At 35.1% G+C, this 6,545-nt stretch overlaps 1 protein-coding gene across 1 annotated transcript; it reads left to right on the top strand.

The window, feature by feature from the left end:
• The first annotated feature begins 3,597 nt into the window (after positions 1–3,597).
• Positions 3,598–5,554, top strand: LOC106786944 (E3 ubiquitin-protein ligase MARCH3-like). The gene is made up of 4 exons (XM_014748853.1): positions 3,598–3,719; positions 4,272–4,446; positions 4,628–4,818; positions 5,374–5,554. Exons 1-4 carry the CDS (start codon positions 3,598–3,600, stop codon positions 5,552–5,554), a joined length of 669 nt encoding a protein of 222 aa, XP_014604339.1.
• Positions 5,555–6,545: the final 991 nt, after the last annotated feature.

The raw sequence follows: 6,545 nt of genomic DNA, 5'->3' as shown, positions 1-6,545 counted from the left end.
ACAGGATTAAAAGTTAAAAGATCAACGATAAATGGTTTTTACGTATATTGACAGCGAGTTCATTTCATGTTCAATACCGTATGCTAATTTAAATAGACAGCAGCACGTACATTTTATTTACATAATTTATAATATTTATTAAATAATATAAATCCAACTGTGTAATATTAAAAATTGATTTAACAGTTATCAAAAAATACAATGTTCCGTGAATTGTAAGCGAAGAATTAAAGCTTTTTTTTTAGGGTAGTTTTCTTGGCCAATAATTTCCTTTAAAAAAAAAAAATAAAAAAACACCTCTCGATGATTATTACAAAATAATAATAATAATATTCGTTATTTAGAAATATTTTGATGGCAGCTTTGTTGATTCGAACACGTGGTGGAATAAAAATTGAGAAGAAGATAGTGGAGTGTCTTATTGACAGGAGGTAAATCCGTCGTAGCACGTACCGTTGGCGTTGCATCGTCGATCGGATCAATATTCTACGAGGTTGATCGTTACCTGATTAAATACTTCGATCACGTCTATCGAATGCTGCCGCTAATGCTTAAAGGGATCTACTAAAGCCCTTTGCGATTCGTGGCGAAGCAAATGGCGAAGGAGCACTTCCTGTTCGTCCACGTCCGCTTTCTCTCTTTTTCTATCAAAGTAAAGTCCACTGTTGTAAACTGTCAAGCTTGTTACAAGCAGCTAGCAAAAAGCTGTTTCGCAAATTTTTCATTTTCTGTTAATATGATACACTTTATATTATTATATATCGTAATATCAAAAAAACGTAGTTGACGAAACTCATGTCAAGTTAAAAAATAAGAACAATATAATTATTCTTGCATCAATATTACCAACAGTCTAATAATAATAATGATAATAATAATAATCATGATAATAATTCTTCGTCGCTATCGCAAAATTAGATCACGAGGTCTAATTTTATGAGTTCTCTCATATTAAACCATTCAAAGTAGAGAAGATTAATACAGGAGCCAAGTAGTAGTATCAGTTGGATAAGTAGGTATATTGATTATGAATGGGCGTCCAGGTCCATTCAGGTTGAACGTGACCCAGCGGCTAGTCGTCTCGACGATGTTGCTCGTCTTTCTCGAGAAGGAGAAGAAGAAGAAAAAGAATAAGAAGCCCCAGCCTCGGTTTCCTTCACCGAGTTGTCAAGAATTATCTTAGTTGGTCGTTGTTAGAACTTGGGAGGATGGTAGAAGAAGTCGAATGCAGATGTTACGAGTTGCGGAAAGCTCGAAGATTAAGAAAAGGGTTTTAACAACGGCGAAAGATGAGAGTAGGCGCGGTCAGTGTCTTCGGGTACATGAGACCGAGATAGCCGTTTTGTCTCGTTGCTTGCTTCTGTAACTAACATTTACGCGTATGCATATACACGATCACGATCGTGTTTAAGATGGTATAGGTCCAACAGAAAGAGGGAGATGAGATTAACATCAGCGCGTTGCAACACGCTACCTACCTAAGCTGAGCTCGTCGACCTAGCAAGCAAGCAAGCAAGCAAGCAAGAAAGCAAGCAGTCACCGTCTCGGAGTGGCTCACGCCACCGATCCACCAAACTATTTCCAGACGCATTTCATTAATCTTGAACCAAAAACGTCCAGCGGAAAATGGCGAGTCGTGCCATGCCATGCCATGCCATGCTAAGCTAGCTGACTAGCTGGCTGGTGTGAGAATTCTCGTTTAAAATGCGTTCAGGCCACCTGGCAGAAATAGCAGCCGTTACGACGACGCCTTCCCTTCGCGACAACGCGACACGCGCTTTACCGAGTAACACGAAAAAAGACTAATCTTAAAACAAGAGAAAGAGAGGGAATGTGTTTATTGTACATAGGGTGCTAACCCCGCGCACGTATACTAAAGTTAAATTAAGAGATTCTTATTTAGGTACGAAGCTGAAAGTATCATATTTATTGGAGTTATTATAACGAGGTTAATTATAACGATACATTATTATTATTATTATTATTATTATTATTATTATTATTATTTAAATATCAAATTAACGAAGCTATAGGATTCCCCCATAAATTTTGGATTTACTCAATTTGTTCATATTTTATTTCCAAGATCTAATCTAATTTCCTAGCGGATATTGTCATTAATTATTTACGCTAGACTGCAGGTGTTCTATTAGCGAAATGTTGGATTAGTTTTATGTTTGAATTTAAGATATGTTTCTTCCTCTTTACGAAGCGGAACGATAGAAAAAAAAATATACTTGCTGGATAATTGTCGTTTCTTACACGTTTTATTAAAAATAATGATGATTATGATGATCCTTGATGATGATGCTTGATGATGATGCTTGATGATGATGATGATGATGATGATGATGATGATGATGATGACGCTGAGATTAACATCGCTAATAATAGACAGTCTATGTCCTCTCGCACGAATTTAATTCACGGGACCGGAAACCGATGCCGAAATACTTATTCCAAGCGGGACTGCGGAAGTATTAAAGGGAACGTTTCTCAACGTGTAACGTGCAAAATATAACGACGAAATCTCCGACACCCACGGGATGTAAGTAATCTGGTGCCAAGTACTTACTACGGTGAGCCCATCATCCTCACGAGTTTTCGACTTTAGTTCTTTCCTTTTTTAATCAGAGGGAAATATCTCTCAATGGAACGTTTCGCTCATCAACTTGATTTAATCATATTATCGAAAAAAATAAACGAATAATTTCATTTACTATATTTTACATTTCCGAAAAATTATTCTTTTGTATTTTTCTGTTAATGAACAATACTTAAAATAAAACAGCACAATATTTCGGCAAGTAAATAAGTTAATTGTTATCAAATATAATTGTAAAAATATTTCTACTTTGTAATTATATATTATGCACTTTTGCAAAAACTAATTCGCGTCACTCGACGTTACGATTTGTTAAACAATCTTGTATAACTGTACAATTTGTTACAGAATCGTCCTCTGTATGTGATTTGAATATGCCGATTTGTATCCGATCGTCAATAGTTTGTGAATAATTTTCAGACAGACGTCAATAGATACGATACGAAGAATCTCCGGAATAGAAACTAGAAAAATTCTAAGTATAAGAGTGACTCTACTGGATCAGTAATAGCGGAAAATGTGGAAACATTATTGAAAACGATTATACATGTCAATCGATTACGATGAACAGCTACGACAAAAAGAACGAGAACAAATGTTCGCGGATTCTTCCCTGGAAGAAATAGGTTAGTGAACTTAATTCCCCCCGATTACACACACACACAATGAATTATATTTTAAATATTAATGATTTGCAAATACATTTTTCATAGAATTGCGTATAGAGGGGAATGAATCGGAAAAATCTGAATCGAAAGAATCGACGAATGTTGAACGACGATCGTCTGAAGAAATTTGGATTAAAGATATCATCGAGAATAATATTTTGATTTTAGCAATTGAACAAAGAAAAGAACGAAATGACGGTGCATACATTTATTTGTTAATATTATAACATTATTCTTTTGCTCTAAGCGTGAACAAAAATATTCCCCTTTCGTATTTAAGATTATTACTACTCCTCGTCAGAAGACATCTGTAGAATCTGCCACATGGGTGGGACTTCGTTGTCCTCCAATAAGAATCAATCGAGAAGTCAACCCGAGGAGAAGCAAATTCGGATATCCGCGTTCTCCTCCTATTCCTATTTGGGTCCACTTATCTCTGCTTGCAAGTAAGATTCCTCCCACCTTTTCCTTTTTCTTTTTCTTTTTCTTCTTCCTCTTCTTCTTCTTCTTCTACTTCTATTTCTTCTTTTATTTCCTCTTATTTTGGCATTAAACTCTTCCCCCAACTTAAAGTGAAACGTCAAACGATCTGTCATTTCGGGTTCTCTTTGAAACATATTTTTTTCTTAAACCCTTATCCGGGCAATCTATTTATATAACGTAGAAAAGGGTTGCACGACGAATCTAAGGGAAATATACGAGAAAGTATCACGCCATTTTAATAAAGGGATACTGTTTTTTTAGTTTTCTATATTTTTCAAACAAACTTTCGGTGCGCGCTTTTTATTGGACTTAATAAAAAAAAGACAAAAAAAAAGAAAGATGAGTATGCGGGTCAAGAGGATTAGCTAGAGTTTGCTCCTAACAAACGTAGGACAAATTCGAAACAATCAATTGGGATTATCATCGCGTTTCCAGAGTCTCCTTACGTTTAGATAGATTAATTTTAGAAATAGATTAGAAAAAAAGAAAAGTTAAAAGAAAAAATATCGTGACAGATGTCGAGGAACCGTAGGCCTGGTTCATGCGGATTGTCTCGAGAGATGGTTAACGGAATCTGGTCATACGAGATGCGAGTTGTGCGGGTACAAATATACGACCAAGAGAATACCACGTCACAGTATTTTACGTAGCCTGTTAATATGGTTCAAGACGGTAGTAGTTACGCGTCAGGTATGTAAACTAAACTTATGACTAATTATTACAAATGATATGTCATCGATAGCATTTATCATAAACACCCACCAACAAAACTCACGTTATGAACGTGTAGAACATATATAATAGCTGTTATCTCATTCATTCAGTTATAGTTTTATTTTGCATATTAATTTGCTGCTTCCTTTTTTATTAGATGTTATTGGACGTTCTTTATCTAGTCGTGACGACTCCATTGGCTCTGTTCGCTTGCTACGTTTGCGTTATAGCGTTGAAATTATTAATAGAGAGTGGCTTTTATCAGGTGCCATGGGTAATCGTCGTCATGTTACCGACCTGTTCTCTCACGCTCGTTGCTTATTGGGCTTGGTTAATGACTTTAGGAAGGTAATAGCTAGTTTACCATCTTACTTACCTATACACTCATACACTTATGCATTTGCTTTACACTTATACAGGGTGGTGTCTTGTAACTGATGATACAAACACACTCGTAGGGGGTCGAAAATGTAAAATCCAATCTTGTTCTAAGAAATAAGTTGACAAATTTGTCAAATACACGTACATTTAATTAAGTTTTACAAGATTTTCAGTATAGGTATCTATTATTTTAAGTTATATTCTTGAGATTAAGTTTATTTTTCAAGATTTCACGAGGGTTGCATAATTTTTTCCTTTGCATGCTTGTATTACTAGTCACAGGACACCCTGTATATTTTTACATTTACATACACTAACATATACACTTAATTATATAGTTACGTATACACTAACACAGAAGTTAATCATCATAAATATAAGATAAATCGCGTTCATTCGCTATACCTTGGTAACGTTTTTCTTTATTCCTATTCCTATTCTTCATTCCTCCTTCTATCTATCTATCTTTATTTATTTCTTTCTTTCTTTCTTTCTTTCCGTTGTTAATCTTTCCCTTTTCAGATTACACATTCGCCGTTGGCGTCGCTATTGGAGAAATAACTTCGTCGTACGTCTTCTACCGGAGGACATCAATAACCTCGCGAACGAACAAAGCATCGAGTCTACAACGATTGATGATTTTTATCAAGAAGTTGAGAATGAACGAATGAACGATAGACGATTAATTGGAACTTCTCTCTAACGAGAACACTGTTAAACTTGATCTATGATGATAATCATAATGATAATGATGATGATGATGATTATAATCGAACACGACAATTCGATGTGTGCCATCAAATGGGGAAGCAAGAAAATTCGTAACTTCTGATGGTTTTCTAAGAAGACCAGGTTGCTTTGTAAGGAATCCATTTGTTCCAAACGAACATTATTTATTTGTTTTCAACCAACTCGATAGATGTTTCTCCATGTTCTCGCGTTCAATCTTTTTATTTTAGTTCATTTTCTTTTCTTTTTCTTTTCTATTGAAATCCTTCGAAGAACGGGTTTCTTTCTAGGTTTTGATTTTTACCTGTTCGTTTTATTCTTTAAGATTCTCTCTCATTCTAATTCTCTTTTTCGATCATCTTGAATATCTAGATCCAAGAAGAAGTTGTTTCATCGCGATACATAATAGTGTCGTAACTTTGATATGATCGATCGATTGGATTAACAAGAAGAAGAAGAAGAAGAGGGTGGAACGTTCCGCGCATCCATGAATTTCTTTTCTTTCTAAAACTCGACACTGACAAATAAAATTATATGCGATTAAAACTAATGCACCGCGCGCGTCCAGATGAAAGGGGTTTCAAGGGGGAATTTATCAAATTTTTTTTACTATTCATACGCGAGATCATTCGATACGTCTTGGATTATTATAAATACGCGATCCCAAATCGTGTTTTTCATTTATTATTTGAAAAATTACTTTCCTAATAATAATTTATTTAATATAATTCAGTTTTATAATTAATTATCCACGAGCAACACCTTGCGTACTAAGAAAAAAAGTAATTTTTTCCGTCTCACTTCATCTTCTACCCTTCCACTTATGGGGATTGCCAATGTGGCCTTCTAAGTACATACATATATGCATGAACCATGTTTTCTCTCTCTTTACCCCTTCCTCAAATGGCTACAATTTTTTTTCTTCAACGTTCCCATTATCGTCATGGCCTTGAAAAATCACTCGG

This window comes from Polistes canadensis, unplaced genomic scaffold, assembly GCF_001313835.1.
Source record: "Polistes canadensis isolate GaletaPanama2010 unplaced genomic scaffold, ASM131383v1 scaffold_89, whole genome shotgun sequence".
NCBI lineage: Eukaryota > Metazoa > Arthropoda > Insecta > Hymenoptera > Vespidae > Polistes > Polistes canadensis.
This window is presented reverse-complemented; position numbering and strand designations above follow the sequence as displayed.